The sequence below is a fragment of the Erithacus rubecula genome (genome assembly GCF_903797595.1).
Source record: "Erithacus rubecula genome assembly, contig: scaffold_247_arrow_ctg1, whole genome shotgun sequence".
NCBI lineage: Eukaryota > Metazoa > Chordata > Aves > Passeriformes > Muscicapidae > Erithacus > Erithacus rubecula.
In genome coordinates, this window is record NW_027636075.1 from 26,730 (window position 1) to 52,518 (window position 25,789).

Here is a 25,789-nt window from a genome sequence, read left to right on the forward strand (position 1 = left end):
CTGATTTTGGGGTCTGTTTTTGGGGTCCCCGTGCTGATTTTTGGGGTTCCAGTGTTTATTTTGGGGTCTCTATTTTTGGGGTCTGTGGTTTTGGGGTCTCTGTTTTTGGGGCCCCGGTGTTTATTTTGGGGTCTCTATTTTTGGGGTCAGTGTTTTTGGGGTCTCTGTTTTTGGGGTTCTCTTTGGTTTTGGGGTTCTCTTTGTTTTTGGGGTCCCTGTGCTGGTTTTGGGGTCCCTGTGTTTATTTCGGGGTCTCTATTTTTGGGGTGTCTCTGTATTTGGGGGTTCTCTGTATTTTTGGGGTTCTCTCTGTTTTGGGTTTCCCGTGTTTATTTTGGGGTCTCCCCAGGCCGGGGGGCGGGGCCGGCAGCGCCGGTGCCCGTGAGCCAGATGGGCCGGGCAGCGGCCATGGGAGGGACTGGGGGAACTGGGAATGGGAACTGGGGAGACTGGGATGGACTGGGAGGGACTGGGAATGGGAAATGAGGGAATTGGGAGGGACTGGGGGAACTGAGGGGACTGGGAGGGACTGCGGGGGACTGCGGGGGACTGGGAATGGAAATGGGGGCACTGGGATTTTGGGGTCCCCCATTGGTGTCCCCCACCTGCCCAGTTTGGAATTGGGTCTGGGGTCTCTGGAATTGGGTCTGGAGTCTCTGGAATGGGGTCTGGGGTCTCTGGAATCGGGTCTGGGGTCTCTGGTGTCAGTTTTGGCTCTGCCAGGGCTGGAGCTGGAATTGGGTCTGGGGGCTTTGGCCGGAGCCGCCCGGATGCGGCTGTGGGGGCAGGAGCAGCGCCAGGGTGAGTGTGAGACCCCAGACCCAAAATCCCCCTGAGACCCCAGACCCAATTGGGGACCTCCAAATCCCCACCCCCCAACCAATTTCGTGTCCTCCCCTCCCCAATTTGGGGTCTCTCCCCTCCCCAATTTCGGGGTCTGTCTCCCCAATTTAGGGTCTCCCACCTCCCCATATTTGGGGTCTCTCCCCCCCCAATTAGTGTCTCCCCTCCCCAATCTGTCTCCCCCTCTACAATTTGTGTCTCCCCCTCCTCAATCTGTCTCCCTCTCCCCATTTTCAGGATCCCCCTCCCCAGTTTGTCCCCAGGCTCCCCCCTGCTGTCAGCAGCCGCTGCCGAGCGTTTGGTGCCGCGCTGAGCCGGGCCAGGGGGGCGGCGCTGAAACTGGGACAGCTGCTGAGCATGGCAGGTGGGACCCCAAAACACCCCAAAATCACCCCAAAATAAACCCGAAAATATCCCAAAATAACCCAAAAACCATCCCAAAAATATCACAGAAATATCCCATAAACATCACAAAAATATCACACAAATATCACAGAAATATCATACAAATATCCCAAACAGAAATATCCCAAACTGGGACAGCTGCTGAGCATGGCAGGTGGGACCCCAAAAACACCCTAAAAACATCCCAAAATAACCCAAAAACCTTCCCCAAATCACCTTAAAAATATCCCATAAACACCCGAAAAATATCCCAAAAATATCACAGAAATATCAAAAAATATGACAGAAATATCCCAAACTGGGACAGCTGCTGAGCATGGCAGGAAGGACCCAAAACACCCAAAACCACCCCAACAACATCCCAAAATAACACAAAACCACCCCAAAATATCCCAGAAATATCCCATAAACATCACAAAAATATCACAGAAATATCCCAAAAATATCACAGACAAATCCCAAACTGGGACAGCTGCTGAGCATGGCAGGTGGGACACCAAAAACACCCAAATCACCCCCAAAACACCCCAAAATAACCCAAAAACCATCCCAAAATCACCCCAAAATCACCCCAAAACTATCACAAAAAATATCCCAAAAACACTCAAAAAATCCAAAAAGCATCCCCAAATCACCCCAAAATATCCCATAAACAATTCAAAAAACATCCCATAAACAACTCAAAATCACCCCAAAAATATCCATTAACACCCCAATAGATTTCTCAAAATCACCCTAAAAACACCCCAAAACATCCCAAATTTATACCAAAACCACCCCAAAAATATCCCAAAACAATCCCACAATCACCCCCAAACCACCAAAAAAATATCCCAGAAATATCCCAAAACCACCCCAAAATCACCACAAAAACACCCCCAAAATAGCCCAAAATACACCAAGAACATCCCATAACCCCATAAACCACCAAATCCCAAAAACTCCATAAACCCAGAATCCCATAACCCCATAACCCCACAAACCCATAACCCCAAAATCCCATAACCCCAGAATCCCATAACTGCACAGTCCCATAACCCCACAATTCCATAACCTCATAATCCCACAATTCCATAACCCCATAACCCCACAATCTCACAACCCCACAATTCCATAACCCCACAATCCCCTAACCCCATAATTCCACAATCCCATAATCCCATAACCCCACAAACCCATAACCCCACAGTCCCACAATCCCATAACCCCACAGTCCCACAATCCCACAATCCCATAACCCCACAATCCCACAATCCCATAACCCCACAGTCCCACAATCCCATAACCCCACAATCCCACAATTCCATAACCCCATAACCCCACAATCTCACAACCCCACAATTCCATAACCCCACAATCCCATAACCCCATAATTCCACAAACCCATAATCCCATAACCCCACAATCCCATAACCCCACAGTCCCACAATCCCACAATCCCATAACCACACAATCCCACAATCCCATAACCCCACAGTCCCTCACAGACTCGTCGGTTCTGACCCCACAGCTGCAGCCGATCCTGGTGCGGCTCCGGCAGAGCGCAGAGCCCATGCCGGGCTGGCAGACCCGGGTAGGGGATTGGGGTTTATAGGGTTTTTATAGGATTTATTGGGTTTATAGGGTTTTTATAGGATTTTATTGGGTTTTATAGGGTTTATTGGGGTTTGTTGGGGTTTGGCTCCGGCAAAGCGCAGAGCCCATGCTGGGCTGGCAGACCCGGGTAGAGGATTGGGGTTTTTATCCTGTGTCAGGATTTGGAACCAGCTCCTGGAATTCCAGGATTCTATGGGGCTTTTATAGGATTCTATAGGATGTAATGTGTTTTTATGATAATTTAGTGGACTTTCGCCGGGTTTTAATTTCCATAATTTGGGGAATTTTTGGGATCCCCAGGCTGTGCTGGAGGAGAAGCTGAGCTGCGATTTGGGACCAGCTCCAAGAATTCCAGGATTCTATGGGATTTTTATAGTTTTTAATGTGATTTTTTGATATTTTATAGTATTTTATCATTTTTAATGTGACTTTATGTTACTTTTGGGGATTTTCACCTGGCTTTTTTTGGAATTCTGGGATATTTTGATAATTTTGGGAATTTTTGGGATCCCCTGGCTGTGCTGGAGTGGGAATTGGGTCAGGATTTGGGACCAGCTCCAGAAATTCCCGAATTCTATGGGATTTTTATAGGATATTACAGATTTTAATGTGATTTTATGATAATTTATTGGATTTTCACCAGGTGTTTTTTGGAATTTCGGTAATTTTGGATAAGGAGAAGGAGCCGGGCCCGGGCTGGCGGGAGCAGCTCCTGGAATTCTAGGATTCTATGGGATTTTCATAGTTTTTAATGTGATTTTTTGATATTTTATAGTATTTTATAGCTTTTAATGTGACTTTATGTTACTTTTGGGGATTTTCACCTGGCTTTTTTTGGAATTCTGGGATATTTTGATAATTTTAGGAATTTTTGGGATCCCCTGACTGTGCTGGAGTGGGAATTGGGTCAGGATTTGGGACCAGCTCCAGAAATTCCCGGATTCTATGGGATTTTTATAGGATTTTAATGTGATTTTATGATAATTTATTGGATTTTCACCGGGTGTTTTTTGGAATTTCGGTAATTTTGGATATTTTTGGGATCCCCTGGCTGTGCTGGAGGAGGATCTGGGCCCGGGCTGGCGGGAGCAGCTCCTGGAATTCCAGGATTTCCCCGGGGCAGGTTCACCGTGCGCGGCTCCGCGACGGCCGCCAGGGGGCGCTAAAGGTGCAGGTGGGAATGGAAGAAATAGAAATAAAAATAAAATAGAAAATAAAAATAAAGTGAGAATAAAAATGAGAATAGGGATAATAGTGACGGGGGATGGGGGGATTTGGGGAGGGGAAATGGAGAATTGGGGGGGAAAATGGGACTTTTGGGGGAAAAATGGGAATTTTTGGGGGAAAAAATGGGAATTTTTGGGAAAAAAAGCCCCAGGAATTTGGGAAATTGGGGGACTTTGAGGGAAAATGGGAATTTGGAGGGTAAAAATTGGGATTTTGGGAGGGGAAAATAGAGATTTGGGGGGGACAATGGAAATTTTGAGGGGAAAAATGGGAATTTTGGAAAACAAGTCCCAGGAATTTGGCAAATTGGGGGAATTTGGGGGGAAAAATGGGAATTTGGGGGGGAAATGGAGATTTGGGAGGAGAGAAAGGGGAATTTTGGAGAGAAAATAATAATTTGGAGGGGAAAATGGGGGGACAAATGGGAATTTTTGGAAAAAAAAAACTCCAGTAAATTGGGGGAATTTGGGGGGAAAATGGAGATTTGGGGGGGGGGGGGGGGAAATGGGAATTTTGGGGGGGAAATGGGAATTTTGGGAAAAAACCCAGGAATTTGGGAAATTGGGGGAATTTGGGGAAAAATGGGAATTTGGGGGGAAAAAATTGAGGGAAAATGGGAATTTGGGGAAAAAAACCCCCAGAATTTGGGAAATTGAGGGAATTTGGCAAATTGGGGGAATTTGGGGGAAAAAAACGGGGGAAAATAGGAATTTTTGGGGAAAATGGGAATTTTGGAGTGGAAAATGAGGGGAAAAGGGGAATTTTGGAAAAAAACCCAGGATATTGGGAATTTGGAGGGCATTTGGGGGGAAAATGGGACTTTTTGGGGAAAAATGGGGATTTGGGGAAAAATGGAAATTGGGGGAAAAATGGGAATTTGGGGCGAATTTGGGAAAATGGAATGGGAATTTTGGGGAAAACAGGAATTGGGGGATTTTTGTGGGGATTTGGGTGGAAATTTTGGGATTTGGGATGGGAGTTTGAGGACTGGGGCAGAGCTCCAGTACTTGTTTTTTTCCAATAAAATCCGCACTACTGGGGGGTGGGTGAGCTGCAGTATGTGTTTTGTCTCCAAGGAAGCAGCACTACTGGGGCAAAGGGGATGCTGTAACAGTTTTGTTTACAATGGGGCAGCACTGCTGGTGGGGGGGCTGCAGTACTGGTTTTCTTCCCAAGGGGTCAGCGCTACTGGTGCTGGGAGCTTCAGTACCGTTTTTGTCCACAAGGGGGCAGCACTAGTGGGGAGAGGGGGCTACAGTACCGGTCTTTTTCTCCGCAGGGGCACAGCACTTCGGGCGGGGGGCGGGGGGGGGTTCCAGTATGGGTTTTGTCCACAAGGTAGCAGCACTAATGGGGGGGCTGCAGTGCCGATTTTATCCACAAGGAAGCAACAATACGGGAAGGGGGGCTGCAGTACATGTTTTGTCCAAAGGGGTCTGCACTACTGAAAGGTGGGGGCTGAAGTACCGGTTTTGTCGAAAACGGGGCAGCACTACTGAGGGAGGGGGGCTGCAATAGCAGCTTTGGCCACGAGGAAGCAGCACTACTGGGGTGGGGTGGAGGGTTTCCAGTACCGGTTTTTTTCCAAGATGAGGCAGAACTAGTGGGGGGGGGGGGGCTGCAGTACCTGTTTCACCCACAAGGGGGCAGCACTACTCATGAGGGAGGCTGCAGAACCGGTTTTGTTTACAAGGGGGAAACACTGCTCAATGGGGGGGGCTGCACTACTGGTTTTGTCGACAAGGGGGCAGCACTAGTGAGGAGGGGGGGCTGCAGTACTGGTTCTGTTCACAAGGGGGGCAGCAGTGGTGGGGAAGGCCTGCAGCACCGGTTTTGTCTACAAGTGAGTAGCACTACTGAAACGGGGGGGGCTGCAGTAGAGGTTTGGTGCACAAGGGGACAGCACTACTTGTGGGGAGGGCAGCACTACCGGTCTTTTGCACAAGGGGGAAGCACTACTGATGGAGGGAGGGGCTGCATTCCTTGTTTTGTCCACAAGAAAGCAGCACTAGGAGGCAATAGTATTGGTTTTGTCCATAAAGGAGCGGCAATACTGAGGGAGGGGGGGGGTTGCACTACCAGTTTTGTCCACAATGGGACAGCTCTGTGGGGGGGGGGGCAGGGGGGGGGGACGGCAGTGGCGGTTTTACCCAAAACGGGGCAGCACTAGTGTTGGATGGGGTGCATTACCAGTTTTGTTTACAAGGAAGCTGCACTACTGAAGCGGGGGGTGGCAGTACCGGTTTAGTAAACAAGGGGTCAGCACAACTGAGGGAAGGGAGGCTGCAGTACCAGTTTTGTACACAAGGAAGCAGCAATACTGAACTGGGGGCTGCAGTACTGGTTCTGACCTAATGGTGGACACTACTGAAGGGGGGGGGGGGCAGTACCAGTTTAGTTTACAAAGGGTCTGCACAACTAAAAAGGGAGGGGCTGCAGTACCTGTTTTGTCTACAAGGGGACAGCACTACTGAGCAGAGGGTCTGGGCTTCCAATTTTGTCCTCAAGGGGACAGCTCTATGGGGGGGTGGGGGGGTGGGAAGGGCTGCAGTACCGCTTTTGCCCAAAATGGGGCAGCACTAGTGGTGGGTGGGGTGAAGTACCAGTTTTGTCCACAAGGAAGCAGCACTATTGAAGGGGCGGGCGGCAGTACCGGTTTTGTCCATAAGGGGTCAGCAGTACTGGGGGAACGAGAGGCTCCAGTACTGGTTTTGTCTGCAGTGGAGCAGCACTAATGAGGGGGGGCGGGGCTGCATTACTGGTTTTGTCCACAAGGGGTCAGCACAACTGAAAGAGGAGGTGGGTTGCAGTACCTGTTTTGTCTACAGGGGTGAAGCACTACTGAAAGAGGGGGCTGAAGTACGGGTTTTGTGCACAACAGAGCAGCACTACTGGGGGCTTAGGGCTGCAGTACCAGCTTTGTGCACAAGGGGGCAGCACTACTGCTGCAGGGGCTGCAGTATAGGTTTTGTCCACAAGGAAGCAGCACTAAGGGGTGGGAGGGGCTGCAATGTCATTTTTGTCTACAAGGCAGCAGCTCTACTGGGGGGTGAGCTGCAGTATAGGTTTTGTGCACAAGAAAGCAGCACTACAGGTGGAGGGGGGAGAGCTGCAGTGTTGGTTTTGTTTTCACGGGGACAGCATTACTGGTGGGGAAGGATGCAGTACCTGTTGTGTCCACAGGGGGACAGCACTACTGGGGGGGCGAGCTGCAGTACCTGTTTGGTCCACAAGGGAGCAGCACTACTGGAAGAGGGAGGGCTGCCGTACCGGTTTTATCCACAAGGAAACAGCACTAATAGAGAGGGGGCTGCAGTACATGTTTTGTAAAAAGGGGGTTGCACTACTGAAAGGGTTTTGGGGGCGGGGGGGGGGGGCTGAAGTACCAGTTTTGTCCAAAACGGTGCAGCACTACTGAGGGATGAGGGGCTGCAGTACCGGTTTTGGCCACCAGGAAGCAGCTCTACTGGGTTGGGGTGGAGGGTTTTCAATACCAGTTTTGTCCAAGAGGGGGCAGCAATAGTGAAAGGGGGGGCTGAAGTACTGATTTTGTCGACAACGGAGCAGCACCACTGGGGGCTGAGGGCGGCAGTGCCGGTTTTGTGCACAAGGGGGCAGCACTACTGTTGCAGGGGGCTGCAGTATAGGTTTTTTCCACAAGGAAGAAGCACTAAGGGGGGGAGAGGGGCTGCAGCGTCGGTTTTGTCCACAAGGCATCAGCACTACTGAAAGGGGGGTGTCCGCAGTACCGGTTTGGTGCACAATGGGACAGCACTACTTAAATGGGGAGGGCAGCAGTACTGTTTTATCCGCAATGGGGCAGCACTACTGATGGGGGAAGGGGGTGCTGCATTACCTATTTTGTTCACGAGGAAGCAGCACTACTGTGGGGGAGGCGGCAGTACCGCTTTTGTCTACAAGAGGGCAGCACTATTGAAAGGGGGGTGCTGAAGTACTGGTTTTGTCAACAAAAAAGTAGCACTACTGAGGAAGGGGCGGCTGCAAAACCGGTTTTGCCCAAAAGGGGGCAGCACTAGTGGTGGGTGGGGTGCAGTACTGGTTTTGTTCACAAGGGGTCAGCACTACTGGGGAAAGGGAGGCTGCGGTACCAGTTTTGTCCACAACGGGTCAGCACAACTGAAAGAGGAGGTGGGTTGCAGTACCTGTTTTGTCTACAGGGGTGAAGCACTACTGGTGCAGGTGGCTGCAGTATAGGTTTTGTTTACAAGGAAGCAGCACTACAGGGGGGGAGGGGCTGCAGTACCTCGGTTTTGACCACAAGGCGGCAGCTGTACTGGGGAGTGAGCTGCAGTACCTGTTTTGTCCACAAGGAAGTAGCATTACGGGAAGAGGGGGGGCTGCAGTACCGGTTTTGTCCAGAAGGAACAAGCTTTACTGGAGGGGGGCTGCAGTACCTGTTTTGTCTAAAAGAAAGCAGCACAGGAGGGAGGGTGAGCTGTAGTACCGTTTTTTTCCACAAGGGGTCAGCACTACTGGAAGCAGGGCTGCAGTACCGGTTTTATACACAAGGAAGCAGCACTACTGGACGGGGGCTGCAGTACATGTTTTGTCCAAAAGGGGGCTGCACTACTGAAAGGGGGGGGGCCTGAAGTACCAGTTTTGTCCACAATTGGGCAGCAGTACTGAGGGAGTGGGGGCTGCAGTACCTGTTTTGGCCCCATGGAAGCAGCACTACTGTGGTGGGGGGGCTTCATTACCAGTTTTTTACAGAAGGAACGAGTTTTTTCTTGAGGGGGGCTGCAGTACCAGTATTGTCCACAAGAAGTCAGCACAAGTGAGAGAGGGCGAGCTGTAGTACCAGCTTTTTCCACAAGGTGGCAGCACGAAGGGGGGGGGCTACAGTACCGGTTTTATCCACAAGGAGGCAGCACTACTGGAGGGAGGGCTGCAGTACATGTTTTGTCCAAAAGGGGGGCTGCACTACTGAATGGGGGGGGCTGAAGTGTGTGTTTTGTCCAGAATGGGGCAGCACTACTGAAGGAGGGGTTCTGCAGTACCAGTTTTGGCCACGAGGAAACAGCACTACTGGGGCAGGGAGGAGAGTTTTCAGTACAGGTTTTGTCCAAGAGGGGGCAGCAATAGTGAGGGTGGGGCTGCAGTACCTGTTTATTCTACAAGGTGGCAGCTCTAATGGTGTGCAGGCTGCAGTACTGGTTTTGTTTACAAGGAGGAAGCACTGCTCAATAGCGGGGGGGCTGCTGTACCGATTTTGTTCACAAGGAGGCAGCATTGGTAGGGGAGGTACAGCACTGTTTTTTTCCACAAGGGGACAGCACTACTGAAAGCAGTGGGGCTGCAGTACTGGTTTGGTGCAAAAGGGGCAGCACTACTGATGGGGGGGGCTGCAGTACCTGTTTTGTCCACAAGGAAGCAGCACTACTGTGGGGGGACGGAAGTACCGGTTTTGTCCACAAGGGGGCAGCACTACCTGGGGATGGGGTGGCAGTACCGATTTTGTCCACAAGTGTGCAGCACTACCGGGGGGTGGGGGATGCTGCAATTCCGGTTCTTCCACGAGGAAGCAGCACTACTGGCGGGGGAACTGCAGTAGCTGTTTTGTCCACTAAAAAGCAGCACTACTGGGGTGGGGGCTGCAGTGCCAGTTTTGTCCACAGAGCGGCAGCTCTACTGGGGAAGGCTGCTGTACTGGTTTTGTCCACAAGGGGGCAGCACTACTGTTGGGGTGGGCTGCAGTACCTTTTTTTTCCACAAGGAAGAAGCACTAATTGGGGGGGGGGGAGTGCATTACCTGTTTTGTCCAAACGAGGACAGCACTACTTGTTGAGGAGCTGCACTACCAACTTTGTCCACAAGGGTGCAGCACTAACTGGGGGGGTGGGCTGCAGTACCGGTTTTGACCACAAGAAAGCAGCACTACTGGGTGGGGGGCTGCAGTATCAGCTCTGTCCACTAGGGGGCAGCACTACTGAGGTGTGGGCAAGCTGAAGTGCCGGTTATGTCCACAAGTGGTCAGCACTACTGGGTGGGTTGCTGCAGTACTGGTTTTGACCATGAGGAAGCTGCACTACTGGGTGGGGAGGAGGGTTTGCAGTATCTGTTTTGTCCAATAGGGGGCAGCACTAGTGAGGGGGTGGGCTGCAGTACCAGTTGTGTTCACAAGGGGCAGCACTGCTAGGGGTGGGCTGCAGTACTGTTTTTGTCTACAAGGGGGCAGCACTACTGAAGGGGGTGGGCTGTATTACCTGTTTTGTCCACAAGGAAGCAGCACTACTGTGGGGGGTCCACAGTACCGGTTTTGTCCACAAGGGGGCAGCACTACCTGGGGGCAGGGCGGCAGTACCGGTTTTCTCCACAAGGGGGCAGCACTACTGAAGGGGGTGGGCTGCATTACCTGTTTTGCCCACAAGGAAGCAGCATTACTTTGGGGGGGGCTGCAGTGCCGGTTTTGTCCACAAGGGTGCAGCATTACCTGGGGGCGGGGCGGTAGTACCGGTTTTCTCCACAATGGTGCAGCACTACCTGGGGCCAGGGCGGCAGTACCCGTTTTGTCCACAAGGAGGCAGATCTACTGGGAGGGTGGGTTTGCAATATCGGTTTGTTCCAAAAGGGCACAGCACAACTGAAAGTGAGGGGCGGCAGTACCGGTTTTGTCAATAAGTGAGCAGCACTATCTGGGGGTGCGACGGCAGTACCAATTTTTGCCACAAGGGGTCAGCACTACTGGGTGGGCCTGCTGCACTACTGGTTTTGTCCACAAGGGGACAGCTCTATGGAAGGGGGAGGTGAGGGGGGGGGCTGCAGTACTGATTTTACTGAAAAGGGGGCAGCACTAGTTGCGGATGGGCTGCAGTACCAGTTTTGTCCTCAAGGAGGCAGCACTATTGAAGGGGGAGCCGTAATACCTGTTTTGTCCACAAGGGCTCAGCACTACTGAGGTGGGCCAGGGGGGACTGCAGTACCGGTTTTGTCAACAAGGCGTCAGCACAACTGGAAGGGGGGGGGGCCTGAAGTACCGGTTTTGTCCACAATGGGGCAGCACTACTGGGGTCTTAGGGTTGCAGTACCAGTTTTCTCAACAAGGGGGCAGCTCTACTGGTGCAGGGGGCTGCAGTACAGGTTTTGTCCACAAGGGGGCAGCACTACTGGGGGGGGTGGGCTGCAGTTTCAATTTTGTTCTCACGGGGGCAGCACTACTGGTGGGGGGGCTGCAGTACCTGTTTTGTCCACAGGGGGCAGCACTGCTGAAGGGCGGGGGGCTGCAGTACCTGTTTTTTCTACAAGGGGGCAGCACTCTTGTGGCAAAGGGGATGCAGTAACGATTTTGTCTACAATGGGACAGCACTTCTGGTGGGGGGGCTTGTAATAGCGGTTTGTCCACAAGGGGGCAGCACTAAAAGGGGTTTGGAGGATGCTGTTGTACTGGTTTTTCCACAAGGGGGCAGCACTACTGAAGGGGGGGGCTGCACCATTCAAAGACAAGGCATATCTGTTCTTTTTCACAGATCTGTAAAGTGCAATTGTACTTCTGAAGCCTTTTCAAGAAAAATGCAATGCACCTCAAGATATATGTACTTTCCAAATCAAATCCTGTACTGTAATTAGACTATTTAAGGATGGTGGTCTCACTTCAACTAAGCCCATTTGAAATTTAGAGCATCTCCTCTCACTCTGATGCTGCTCTCCATTTACTCCAGTGTAGAGTCAGCCATTGGCTCTCAGTGGCTTGGCCCAGTCTGTTTGGGAAGAAAGAAACCACAGTGTCAATGTTTCAAAGGATTTACATGTGTTGGTATTCTGCACTGAGTGGAAAAAAGCAAACTGGCACCTGGAGCAGTGAAATAAGGGGATTTTATCCTTAATTTTCTTAATGGAGCATGGACTCAGCTGGGGAAACCAGTGGAGTGTGTGTGGAGAGCTGCTCTGCACACCTTGTGCCTCAGTCCCATTTTTCTGTGCCTTCTTACAAAGTAGAATGACAGCAAAAGTAATTTTGTCCATACCCAGAACTGACATAAAATCATCCTTGAAGCTTGTAGCCAAATTGCCACTGTAATGTGAATTTTAAGTATGTTCTGTAAGACTTGTGCTGTCCCTAGCATGACTCACAGTGGGTGTGCAAATCAGTGATGAAAAGTGAGTCTTCAGGTGCTCCTATCTGCTGGTGCTTCTCAAGACTTTGTTGCTATCATTATATTATCATGCACTCAGGAAACCTCAGACTTTTCCCTGGAAATCTAGTGATCAGTTCTTATATTTATCAGGGTAGTCATTGTCTAAGCTAGCAGGGTACTTGCTTGAACTTTAAGGGGCTGACTTTATCTTGATTAAGTGTACTGCAGACTTAATTGTTCACATCTAAAGTGAGCACAGTGACCATCACTCAGTTGGTTTTCTTAGATGTCTCTTACTTTCTTCTCTTCTCTTTGTTTTAATTTTGTTTTCCAAAAGAAATGGTCAAGCTTTCTTAGCTTAGTGGCTAGGAGAGATCTCTGGGACGAAGTTGGGTGAGATGTTCTATGTTCCAGTTAACTGCTCTAATTTTTACCGATTTTACTTATTTAGAGGTAAGAGAAAATGAGCTATTTTTCCCCCCCTTTCCCTCTTTGAACCAGAAAGGGTCTTCTCATCTAAACTGGTTCATATATTCCTTCAGGCAATCCAATTTTTATGGAAAAAAAACTTTCATCAGAAATTCCCTGACTCGTTGTCTTCCCTGGAGACTTACATCTACTGGATTTTAGTTTCTTTGCCTTTGATGCATTGACACAAAAAAGCCTTTAATAAGCAGAAGTGAGCCCACCATTCATCTTTCTCTGCTACTCTCCAATTTGTAAATGAGCAAAGTTTGGTTATGTACTTGCATGTGGTAATTATTCTGTAGTCATTAAAATACTGTAATCTTTTGTGGTTCCAGCAGTGAATCTTTTCCTACTGATTATTGGAAGACTATAAGTGCTAATGGCAACTATTAGTCCATTTTGGAATTGTAAATCTTTTATCCTCTGAATCAATCACTTGATTTTCAATTTTGGGGTTTTTTTCATTTTATTTTTCTGGACATCTTTCTGAGACCCATCAGGAAAATTTGATATTAATATAGGTAATTTTTATATTTCAATATTTTTATGTTCCATTATGACTAGGAGGAACATTAAAATGAAGGTTGGTAAGTTCTATCAACCATAAATATAGAAGAGCTCATAGTCTACTGAGAAGGTTTGGTCTGAACAGCTTCTTAGATCTCATTCCTTTAGCAAAAAACTTGTATCATCTTGTGAATTTAAATATAGTATTGTTGCCATCATTGGTTGGTTGATTGGTTTATTTTTTAATTTGACTAAGTGAAAAATAACTGTTAAGCAAAAATATTTTTCTTGCTGTTGTACTCAGTAATGTCACCTGGTTCTACCCTTCTGAGCAACATGACAAACTAATCTTAATTAATTTAATCTAAATTTTACTTCATAACCGTCTTCCTGGGTTTTTAAACCTATTCCAGCAACAAAAAAGAGTAGGAAACTTTGGATTTTCATGTATTTGTTAAAAACTGGCACTTTCTATGTAATGCAAATCTTGAGTCTCACAGATAAACTGTAAACTCTTGAAGCAGTGTGTGTCAGGGGTGGGAATTCTTTCAGGGTGACATGAACGAGACTGGCACAAACTGCAGCACATTTTCAATTAACTTATTTTTCTTTCCCCTCAGTTTACAATGCATGCAAAATGCTGATATGGTTCAGACAGCTGTTCTCACAGTGCAGTAAAAGCAGGTTTAACATTAAGATTGTCCCAGTGCATGAGGTGGGGGAGATGGGAAGGGGGGAGTTTTTCCCTCTGCTTCCACATTAACTCATTAAGAAACAAGGCAAGTCATTAAAGAATGTATTTTACTAATAAATCACATTTGAAACTGCATGCTATGCAAATGGACAGGCATGAGTGGGACTGAATTTGTTTCTGTAAAAACACTTGCACGCTTTTAAATCACAGGTTTGAAACTGAGGAAAAACTTTTTTTTTTTTTTTAAATTATATAAAGGTGATGTAAAATTGCACTTATAGTAATGGGGAGAGAGCTTATTTACTCCTAAATTTCATTAATTCATCTCATTGGATATTCTTTCTGTTTGTGGTACCTTACTTGTGATATTTAGCAATAGTTTATGAAAAAAATAATTGAGCATCTGCCTATTCTGTTCCATTACTTTCCCCTAAGGCCCTTTTGAGTGCTGTGCAAATCATGCCAATTTCCAGTAACAGTGGAAGTGTTGTGACAACTTCCTATTGTCTCAAAATCTGTGTTTTGCCCCACACTCATCCTACTCTGAGTCTTTTTAGTACCTGACTGATGTAAGCGTGAACAAAACTTTAACATTCCCCCTGCATGCTATTTCTGCTATGGACTGGTGTTCTCTTTCTTTCTGTCTCTCCACAAACATTTATTGGTGTTGATGATACACCAAAAGAATTGCTATATTGCACAACCCTCCAAACTAAAGACCAGTGACTTCTTTCTTTTTCTTGTTTCTTTTTTTTTTTTTTACATCCTTTGGTCAATTAGTATATTAGTCCAGAGAAATGCCAAGCTGCATACAGCTGCTCTATGTTGCATCCAGCTATTAAAGGCATCTATTCATGTGCTTGTCAATTGTGTCATTTTTTCTCTTTGTGTGTTGCCCGTGCTACTTCTGGCATCTCCCTTCCTTCCAAACCTTTTCATACCCAGCAGATAGTTTTTGCAGACCTAATGAGGCAATTGTCATGGCTGTGTTTGAGATATCTCAGTGTCTATTTTAGTCTGGTATATTAAAATGAAGGCAAGGAAAAGTAGTTTGTATTGTTCTTGGAGTAACATATTATATTGCAATTAATTGTTGCAAATGTGAGCCTTGCATTAGAAAATGAACTCTGCATTTGAAAAGCTGAGGTATGTGATGTTTGAACATGCTCACATACAAACTGCTGTTTAGGAGAGATTAATGACAAAGATGTTCCCATCTATGCATGTGATCATCAAACACAAATGAAACATGTCAACACTCACACAAAATGCTCTAGAATTCATCTCTCCTTTTTCCATAGTGCTTCCATCTAACTAGCTCTTTAAACAATTCTCTCAGGGAGAAATGGGTTCTATATGAAACCATGAAGGCTTCAAAAAATTGCAAGGGATGAAGATCAGCAGCTAAACTAGTCTGGTTCATAGCAGACACAACCTGCTGGTGTGATTTATCTGCCTTCTTAATCAGGCACTCAGGAAAAAAATAATGATATTCACAATACCATTCTCTAATATGATTTTATTTGTAGTCAAGGAAGAGACAGAAAATACCTGAAAAACTTATATTTCAGCTAGTGTTTCAAGTCTTCTTTTCAAATTTGACAGATTTCTCAGTTACGAAATCACAGCAGAGCTGACCAAAAATATCCTTTACCCTATTCATGGTGTTCTTAAGTAAAATCTTTTGCCAACAGCAGAAAGCATTCTGTATTAATTATGCATTGGAAAAAAATGGTCTTTCACAGAAATTCAGGCTAAGTTAATTTAAATCCAGGCTAAAACAATGTTGCTGCGTGAATTTTTCTGCACCAATCTGAGCTCCTACTCCTCCTTGGAGGCAAGGGGATGGAAGAATGTGTGTGGGGTAACCAAACATGGAGCATTGTTATCTCACTTGGCCACACCTTGCTCCAGAAACTGGCTGCTGTCCCCTGAGAACTTTGTGCCCTGGACCTGAGATGATGATGAAGTCAAATCAGCACACCTGACAAGAAGAAATCCTTCCAGAATATCTTAAAGTTCAGCATTACCTGCCAGTATTTCAATCTGATCTTCACTACAATTGAACAGACAACTTCCATCAATTACACAGTGAGTTGTTTGCCACCTGGGTAAATGACACTTGATAGCTGGCACTGAGTAATCAGGAAGAGTAGGGTTGGTTAAATATCAAAAGTGAGAGACACTCAGACAACTCGCTCTTCAAAATGTGACACTAGGCACCTGTACATTTTATTGTGATCCACTCCTGGATCCCCTTTACTTTATGATTTTTGAACAGTAACATATTTACTGGATAGTCACTAAAATGACTTGTGAATAAAGCAGACAGACCTGATATTGTAGAGTGACTATTTGTGAAGTTATGCTAAAAAAAAATCTTAAAATATCAGTCCCAGTCAGAAACTGAACTGACCTATATCAAAGTAATTTACAACTATGTATAACTGAATATGTGTGAAAACACAAATGCTCACCCTGCATATATGTGTTGACAGAAGTCAAGGATTGTTTATGAAGAATTACCATTTTTTAGCTAAAATATTTAATAACTGTTTTATTGTCAGGCTGAAAAAATACTGATGTGGCAAATCCACTGTTACTGATGTGAAATCTTTCTCCTCCATTCTATTTCTACAAATGTTTACTGTTGTGAACTGGAAGATCCTTTGTCATTTGTGAAACACTGGGCTGTTTTTAATTCAATTCATTTATGTCTATGTCTGTGTGTAAAGGTGATCAGGATTAATTGAGTCTCCTCACAATTACAATTAAGTAATATGCAGAAAACTCAAATTTCTGACAATTTGATTTCCCAGAAATATATAAGTGAAGTAGAATTTGCCAAACTCAAATGTTGCTTGATTTAGAGCAGTGAGTTTATGCTTTATGTGGTTCTTTCAGTGTCTTTTCCTTTTTGTTTTCCAAAACTTAAACAACCTTCTCCCATGAGGCAAAGCTGTTGACATTTCTTTAAGCAATTGCAGACTTTCCAAACTGTTTCTTGACACTGTCAGGGTAATCAGAATTGTATAAATTATAACTACTTTTCAAAGATCTCTGTAACTTGAACTCTTTGATGAGGTTGTGTGATGGTTGGGGCAGTGAGGGAAACTTATGGGGTACCAGACATTGCACAATATTTAAATATCCTTAGTTATATATTCAGTGATTGCAAACACATGGCAATATTTTATTAACTCTTCTGAAATAAGAGAATGTGTTTGTAAAAGGAAAAAAAAGTATTTCAGTAAAAAAGCTCATACCATAAGACTTGTGTACCAGGAAGCAAAATTACTGAAGTGTTTTCAGAAAAGAACACTTACCTCAGTACAATAGATTTTTTTTTTTTTTTTGCATCCTGCACACTTGTTATTGCTGTTAGTGTGTTCTTCCCTTTTATTCAGAAAGATTGATATACTGTAAAATGTAATAGTTTTTGCCTGTCTTTTAAGTAAAGCAATAACAGATTGATACCATACCCAACAAAACAGAAAGTATGAATGAGATTCTTTAGCACTAGAACAAATGAAAAATTCCCTTTAGCAAAGTTATTTTTACCAGTTGCTTCAAAAACACCGTGTTAGTAAATTAGGTTATGGAGCCGTTGCTGTAACATGGAAAATATCTTTGAACTAGACACAAATACTTATTAAGATGCATTAGAGAGGAACACAGATGCTGCCAGCAGCAGCCATACATTAGCTCTACCTTTTACTTTCCTTTTACAATGTTGTTTTAATTATCTCAATCTGTTTTCCCTAAGCAATAGAGCAGCCTATGCAATCCACCAAGTTCTGAGAAGACACCCAAGAAGCCCTTTGTTTTAGAAGCAGGAAGAAATCAGTAATGGAGATCTTTAAATCTGCTTCTATCTTACTTTTTAAAAATGGTTTAAGAATGAGATGATGGAAGAAAATGTGGCCTGAACAGAACAGTATGGGCTTGTAAATCTTGAAAACAGAGAATCAAAATAGAGAAAAACACATATGTCAATCATTCACCAAAAACTCAAACTAACAAATGGAAAAATTGCAGAAAACTATTCCCTCAAGGAATTTTACAGGTATGCCTTTTTAAGAGGGTATGACAAGGAGAATGTTATGTAATGAAGTATTCAAATTAATTGATGAAGGATTTCAGAGAGAAGCTATCCTTGGCAGAAGAAAAAGACTGAAGAGATAGTAAAAGACAAATATGCCAGTTGTCATCAAAATTGAGTCCCTTAATTGAAGAACTGCAGAATAATTTGGATAAATATTCATTTGGTACCACCTGTAAATGTAAATAAACTGCATCTGTGTTCCAAACCTACTTTTCAACAATGCTATGGAAAAGTTGCCTAGAATTTTGGACACAGGTTTTTTTTATTTCGATGTAGGACAGGTCACAAAGACACAATCTCAGTTAACAGTAAAAGGCACTAACTTTGAATTAAGTAACCTAGAAAACAAAGGAGTTTCCTTCACAAAATTAATCTTTAAAAGGTGCTGTTTGCTTAAACTGACTATTCTGATTAACTTTCACAGGGCAACAACACAAGTCTAATGTGTCCTGAGAAGGGATCCTCTGGGTAGCCCCACTGCCCTACTTTCAAGCTGAGGCTTTGAGAAAAGCAAAGAGAAAAAAAAAAAAAAGAAAAAGAAAAAGAAAACAAAAATTAAAAAAAAAAAAAAAAAAAATAAAGGCAACAGCCTTCAAACAAAGCCAGACATCCAGCTCTACAGAAATTTTGGTTTTATAATTTTTTAAAAAAGCACCTCAGGTACTTAGCTGTGAAATTTTTATTCCCCTGGAAGATATTATTCTTCTAATTCCTTTGTCAATATAAATGCTTAGAACTAAATAAAGCTGTCAGCATTTGAGAATAGACAGTAGAACAGTAAAGTCAAACAGCTGAAACATTCCCTATGTACCAGTGTACACATTCATTTTGTGGATGTGGGTGTTACAGGTCTTTCTAGTCTATTGATGTTGTAAATGTAAGGAGAAACAGGAGAAGATGTATGATTCGGTTATTCACTATTGGTTCCAAAAGAGTAAACAGATTAAAAAAAAAAAAAAAAAAAAAAAAAAAAAGTTATATACTTTTTGTTCAAGGGAAGCAAAATCTGAGAACTTCTGTGATGAGGGCATATTAGAAGGTAAAATGGATGAAACAAATTTTCTCACAACACATTGTTTTTGTAGATAGACATATCATACTTAAATTCTCATAGAAATGCAAATATCTTGAATTCTTGCTGTGTCTGCCAAGGACTGAATAGCCATTATGACTGATTTTGGGTGGTTTTCATGGCATAGAACAACTAAGGTAATATTAAGAGAATATTAATATAGGCCATGTGAAAAGACAAAAATTATTCTTTAGGAACATGCCATTCCTTGTAATTGGGTTTTCTTAGGTATCACTGAAATTTAGAGATGCTAATAAGATATATACTTTTCTAAAGGCTGAGAGTTCAATATAGGTATACTTAATACAGAAACAAAATGAATCAGACAGCCACCCATGCAGAAGCTCAGCTGAGATGGACTGTGCCTCTTGCTTGTCACTTTTCCTGGCCTGGCTATGTGCACAGTGACATGGTGAGTGCTGTGCTGGGGAGTCCAAGGTACTGGGGCTCCAGGGGAAGTGCAAGCCACGGAGAGTCTGTGTCATCATATTCTGGTCATTTTAAGCAAAGGACCCTAGTTGTTTCTTTCCATCATTCACATGTGGTTGGCCTTCCAGGAAAGGAGAGCTGGTGTGTGCACGAGGAAAAGGAGCTTTGTGGGCTCCCAGGAAGGGAAAGAGGAGTTGAAATGTGATATTCAAATAAACTTTTAAAAGTGCACATTTGTGCTTGGAAGTGAAAAGGTAACAGATGTGCCAATTTGATCAAGGCTGTTCATCTATAAATGGAGCTGTTTCCAGATGACAGCAGGCATTAGCAGGATAACAGGGATGGGGCATCAGTGCCTATCCTGGAGTTTGCACTGGTTCATTCCAGGAGAGTCTCAGAGCACTGACAGGAGTGCTAGGGCAGGGATGGTGGTGCTGGGATCACAGGAGGAGCAGACCCATGAGTATTTGGGTAGAAGAGTCAGTTTGGTGACATCAGTTTTGTTTTTAGAATAGAAGTCTCCTTCCCTTCCTGGGAAGTGACTCACTGGCATTTGTTACTTTATCACAGGTATTACAATATCATCTTATACCCTCAAACTTCAAGAAATAAAAAGCAGTGAGTGAGTTCCACACCCCACCGTCTGGATTTTTTAACTGGATGAGATCTTAAAACTATACCTGGTGAGGAATATCAAAATATTTAGCCATTAGAAGTGTATTGACTTTCATAAAATAAGATGTTGAAAACTAATTACCTAATTTTATGTTTGAAATAGCTACATTATTTTGCAAATATTATTATCTTTCTAATCTTCATCTTAAAAATATATATATATATATTCAGCTTACATTTTATTCTGATAAAGATTCTGAGAAATTAAGCACCCCTTTGGGGCTTTACTTCTTTTTTGGATTCACTGTTTGTAGGTGACAGAATTTTCCAGAATTACAGAGCCAATAAAAAATTATCACTGGCTTCAAGAATTTACCTGAGATGTTTCTCCTTTTTGTTGGCCAGGTAAGGTATGTTCATAATGATCTCCCCTCCAAAAAAAAGTCTCTGCTCAACTCAAATTAATGATAGATATCCCTCTCCACTCCCCTCATTTCTAAAGCTTTATTTTGACATATGGTGTTACTTTTTATTTTGGCACTCAGGCTTGTTGCACAAATGAAAATGAAGACCTAAGAAGTGACCATCATTTTTAGAAAGATAAGTGAGAAGTGCTTTTGATTTTAGGCTATTTAAGTACCTAGCATATGTTGCAGCTTATTTTATGAGAAATATTTGGAAAATAAAGCAAGCATTTCTTGGGTTTTTTTTTGTTTTTGTTTTTCTTCTCCTTCTCTCCCACATATTCTAGTGGATCTTTATTAAATTTAAAAATACAAAATCTTAAGGAAGTTTTATTCCTATAACTTCTAGACTTTATTTGCCTAGATGTGATTAAGAATTATTAGTAAAATGTTCAAAATATCAGTCTTTCACATACAAGCACATTTAAAAATAGCTCTCCTTTCTTTTGTGCTCTTGCAGACATAGGGAACTGAATTAATTCAGACATTGGTTCCTTAAGCATTTGCAGTTTGAGTTATTTGGGATGTTCAATGCATGACCAAATTTTGGAGTATTAAATGCTTACAAGGCATTCAAAGTATCAAGAAATATGGTTCTCAATACTCAACACAGTACCAAGCATCTCCAGGAACAATTTCCCTATGTAATAAACCCAATGTGTTCATTTACCTTCCTGAGGCATTGTTGATGAAGGATTTGATTTAATTGCAAAGCACTAGTACTTCACCTGAACAGTTAGGTGTTTTAAATTTGGCTAATTATTGCTTCAATGAGGATGAGGATTTTTGCATCACCTCTTCCCCCATGGCAACCCACCTAAACCCACAGGCTGTGTAGGTCTCTGCTTCTGCATTTCTGCAGTACACTGCAGCCAGTGAAATCCCAGAGAAGCAATCTGGAGTTCAGCTCCAGAAAGTGCTTCCAAATGAGCTGAGTCTGAGAAACACAACAAACATAGGTAGATTTCCAGGTGAGAACTGAGATGATGATGATGATGATAATATACTAAAACTGGACACTATTCCTGTAACACTCCAGCCAATCAATCAGAATTGCTCCAAAACCTGCCTTCAGAAGAGACAGCCAAGGTGACTCTAGATATTGAATTAATGACTGAAAGAGACATCTCTGCAGTTTTGCATATGCATTTATGACCTCAAGGTAGAATTTGGAAACGGTCAGGGTAACTCCTGGGTCTCTCCTGGAGACTCCAGCTGATGACTGTGTTCAAAATGTGGCCATGAGCTGATTTCTCCAGCAATTTTATTGTGAAGTTCTGCTAGGGACCTAACCTGCTTGGAAACAGCACAGGAGTTAAAGGACTTTGATTGGAGTGGGAGACCTGGCTTGAAACTGGGAGTGTTTAAGTCAGTCTCCTAGGGGTGTACCAATAAATATCATCCACAGGGTAAAACAAAAGGAAATTTCCTCTCTTTTTTTGCTACTGAGGAGATGAGAATGAAAGATTAATGTGGCCGGATGGAAAGCAGCTATTATTTCTGGTTCCTCTTAAGTGAATTTCTTTTGCATTTTAATATTAAGCAACTATTGGAATAAAAAAAGACTTTGAAAAAAAATATAAAAAGTAGGATTTTAATGTACTTGCCTCTAGTTGATCTCCAGAGGATGATTTTTTCATCTATACATCGGTTCATTCTGATGATATGTCAGTCATTCTGTTGCATACAAGAAGCATGATTTTACATATGGCTTCTGTATTCTCAGAGAGAACAGTTATTTGCTTTCCTTCAGGGTGTTTTCATACCAAAAATCTTATTCTAAATTGCAAAAATGTATCATGTGTATATATGAGATACGATATTTACCAAGCAAATCAAGCAAATACTATTTTCCTTTTTTCTTATCTTCTGCATTAAAAAAACTCAAAAAAAAAATCTTAAGTATTGAATTGCAAAAGGAAAGTACAAAATAGTTTCTATAATGAATGTTATAAATTTTCAACACATGCTAAATATTGCAAATACAGAGGGATAGGCTAAAAAAAAACAAACCCAAAGACATGAGAATGAGAAAGAGAAGTTTTGATTTCATCAAAGCTTTTGGAATCTCAAATGTAACAGTCTCCTTTTTTCCCCAAAGTCCATCCTGTTTTTCTCAGTGCCATAGGAGCATCCCTTTCAAAGCCTGTGGTCCATTTTTAATACTTGTCATAGTTCCAAGTTTTAACTTGAGAAATACGATGTGTTTAGAGATTTTAAATAGCCAAATTAGTAAGTTGATAAATTTAAAGCAAATTGATTGGAGGTATGTACAGCAACCATCCACAAAATTCCTCTGTCGGCTTCAAGACTATATATTACAAAACTTGCTGACAAAAAGGGAAACAGAAACTGTCAGTACATATTGGGTGGACTTTCCCCTCCCACCCCCACTCGTCAGACTTTATTTACAGAGTCCCCTCACACTCACAGCTTGATAACAAAAAGAGTTATGGGTGACAGGTGACCTTGTGATGGAGGTGTCTGCCTTGCTATTGCTGTTCCATTTTTAAGCCAAAAGCAGCAAAATTGTGCAATTTGGAACCTGAGAGTGTGCAAATGGCTAGAAACTCAGTTCAAAAGCCTGGCTTTCAGCTCACCATGAAAGAAGGCAATTCATCAGGAATCATGCATAGTCAAGCCACTTCTAAAGGTGTTACCTTCAGCATGATTCAGCACTGACTTTGCTTAAAGGGAGAAGCTCCTGTAGGGTGATGAACAATTGTTTCCTTCTCTGGGGGAGAGGAAAGCTGGTGGATCGAAAAATGGAGTTCTGGATACTGTAAGACTTGGTTGGGTAAAGTAAAAGGAAAAAGACCCCCCTATAAAAACAAGTTATTTTGAGCACACTCCTGGGATGCAGGTATGTGAACTGCCACAGGGTTTTCCCAGCTGTTACTGTTCAGTTGTCTGTGTTTTAACAGAAGCATTCCCTGTTACCTCCAGGTAACTTTGGAGTAACACGCTGTAGGATGGACACTTGCCAAGATACTGCACCACAGTGGATAATGCAGACCAGGGAAAATAGCCAAGGGTGTTGTGTTTTTTTCACATCACTAAGTGGAGACACATTTAAGCCAACCTCTTGCTTTAAAATCAGTCCTTTTCAGAGAGGACTCTCTTATTAGTGAAACAGTAACTTTTCAAACAAAACAACAAACCTCATTATTTAAATTCTCTCCAGAGGACTTGGTCCAGCTCTTTGTTCTCTCCCAATTATGATTTGACTTAAAGCTCAGTAACTGATCTGCTTGAGCATCTTGTAATGTTCTTAGTGCAACAGAACTCCAGTTTTCAAAATTAAATATCTAGGGCCTAGCTATATTGCTGCCAAAGGAAGTTTTATTCCTAAAGAGTTGTCCAGACTGTCCTCATAGCACCAACACAGAGGGGTCTCCAAAGGTCATCTGAGCCAGAGGACGCTTTGGTTGCTAAAACCTTCCAGGACAATCCCTCTTGTGGCTAAAGCAGATTTACACATTTGCAATAGTGAGGTGCAACTCTGAACCTGTTTTAAAATATATAAGGACTACTAGAGTACAGTTTTGTACAATGCCAATTATTTTTGAGTGATGTGATCAATCTGATATTTTGAACTAAATAAGTTTATGAAAAAAGCATATCAATTTGTGCAGTAGGAGAGCTTGAAAAGTATTGATTGAAATAAAAAGAAAAAGTTCACCAAATACAAATGTACAGTTAGAAATGTGGGTATATTGCTGTTTTATTAAATATATTAACTATAATTAAAATAACAACTCTTGCATCTCTGGGGGTAATGATTTGAGGAGTGATTATCTTAAAAGCTTTATTTTCCCGTGCTGGTTGAAAGTGTGAAAAATCATTGGCATCTTTTTTACAATTCAATAATAATAAACCCAAAGATTGTAGTGAGTTGCTAAACTGCACCATGGGAAGTGGGAATTATTCTTTTTTAATAATGATGAAAACAACGTAGGTTTGTTTGGTTTTTTTTTTTTTTTCTGTTGTGTTAAAAGCGTGTATTCATTTTACACTTGCAAATAATCAAAGCTGTATCTTTAAAGACGACTATGGAAAAATAGAGAGAAAGGGCTCTGGTAAAAAGTAGCTAAGTTGGACAGCACAATACTTCTCACCTACCTGAGCATTTTTTTTTAATTGGTAAGAGCATTTTAATTCATTTACTAGTGTCAGCCATGCTATGCTTTGATTTTATCAATGTATCCTTCAGCAAAAAGTTCAATTATATTTTCAACATCATGAAAAATCAGCTCTGACTCACAGCTCACCACAGATTCCAAACAGGAGGCAAAGACCCAGTTTTCCTTTCAGAACTTCTGACATATCTATGACCTTTCTGTGGGCAGCTTCAGAAAATGGGGGGAAAGCCATTCCAAAGAACAGTACCAAGGTAATCACACAGCACTACGGACTTTCTCCTGGCATGAGATTCTTAATAAATTATGAGAAATAACACAGAAGCCATTTCTGTCCACAGAACAGGTTTAATAGGTTTTTGTTTCAAGAACAATTAGAGGATGCTTAAATTTTATTGTGCAGAAAGCTACATTAGGGCCTCAAATTTGAGTAATCAATATCCACACAATCTAAACTGTGGAATTACTATTTCCCCAAAGAGAAAATTTTTGGGATTTGCAACTCATCTCAAAACCTCAGGAAAACGAAGTCAGCAGAATTTCCCTAATTCAATGGAATTCCAATTGTGTTCTATGACCCTTCAAATACTCATGAAAACAGACTTGTTTTCACTAGAACAGCTGTGACTGAAAATCTGGTGTAAAACCTCTAAGAAATGGCAATATACATGAATGTTCCTTTCCACAGCAGCCACAAGCAAACAAGGAGTGGCACTCGTTGGCACAGCCTCTTGTCCACATACAGGAGAGTGACCAAGGCAGTGCCAGCCGTCTCAGAGATGGGCAAGGACAAGAAAGGGTTTGAAGCTGTGCCAAGAGAGGTGTACACTGGACATTAGGAAGAACTGCTGCCCAGAAAGGGGCATGAGATATGGGAATGGTGTTGCCCCAGGGGGCACTGGTGCAGTCACCGTTGCAGTAGGTGTTCAAGGTAAGCCTGGCCATAGCACTCCAGGCTCAGATCTGCTTGCCATGGTAACCATGGATCACAGGCTGGAGTTGATCTCCCAGAACTCTTCCAAGCAAGTGCTTGGATTTCTGTGACTCACAGCCTCTGGGGCAGCATGGTGCCTGGAAACTGTCCCCCAGGCAGCTGTGCCCCACAGCTGGGCACACCTCGGCAAGGACAGAC

At 43.4% G+C, this 25,789-nt stretch overlaps 1 protein-coding gene across 1 annotated transcript in view; it reads left to right on the forward strand.

Moving 5' to 3' along the window:
- Nucleotides 1–770: 770 nt before the first annotated feature.
- Nucleotides 771–25,789, forward strand: part of LOC306815838 (serine/threonine-protein kinase pim-1-like) — a gene marked incomplete at both ends in the record, with an annotated part of 57,214 nt that continues 32,195 nt past the window's right edge. Inside the window, one exon of the mRNA XM_079332364.1 lies at nt 771–801. Within this exon, the coding sequence (XP_079188490.1) occupies nt 771–801 (31 nt within the window). The remainder of the gene's footprint in view (nt 802–25,789) is intronic.